The 421-nt window shown below is 63.2% G+C and overlaps 1 protein-coding gene across 1 annotated transcript in view; it reads right to left on the bottom strand.

Moving 5' to 3' along the window:
- The window catches only part of MERTK (MER proto-oncogene, tyrosine kinase), a gene marked incomplete at its 3' end in the record, with an annotated part of 23,021 nt that overhangs the window by 3,781 nt on the left and 18,819 nt on the right, over positions 1–421 (bottom strand). The window contains 1 exon segment of the mRNA XM_009319646.1: positions 79–286. Within this exon segment, the coding sequence (XP_009317921.1) occupies positions 79–286 (208 nt within the window).

The following is a 421-nucleotide window of genomic DNA, read 5'->3' as shown; positions in this document are numbered from 1 at the left end:
CAAAGGGAGAAGGGGGAGCTGGGAAGGGCCAAGCCATCGCAGGGTGGGTGGCTCCATCCCTCCCGGGACCCCCCTTACAGACTCCTGTTTCCTCGTCGTTGCAACAGGACCGATGGTTTTCTCGGCACACGGCCAGGACAGACGGAAACCTGCTGCCTGGGAGAAGGGGATTTTGAAGCACCCCGCTGTTCCCGTTTGGGCTCCGCTTGCGATTTTCGATGGGGATGTCTTGCAGCCTGAAATCCCTCAGCGGGCTGTCTAGCAGGGGCCCAGACCATCCGTAGGCCTGCCCATCACAAAAGCCACCACAAATGGTGAGAAAGGGGAAAAAAAAGGCCCCGCGAGGCTGGCTGCCCCCTCGCCCTTTGGCGCCGGTGCAGCCCGCCCAGCGGGAAGCCAACCCCACGTGGGGCGGCACAGG

The sequence above is a fragment of the Pygoscelis adeliae genome, unplaced genomic scaffold (genome assembly GCF_000699105.1).
Source record: "Pygoscelis adeliae isolate BGI_AS28 unplaced genomic scaffold, ASM69910v1 Scaffold122, whole genome shotgun sequence".
Taxonomy (NCBI): Eukaryota; Metazoa; Chordata; class Aves; order Sphenisciformes; family Spheniscidae; genus Pygoscelis; species Pygoscelis adeliae.
This window is presented reverse-complemented; position numbering and strand designations above follow the sequence as displayed.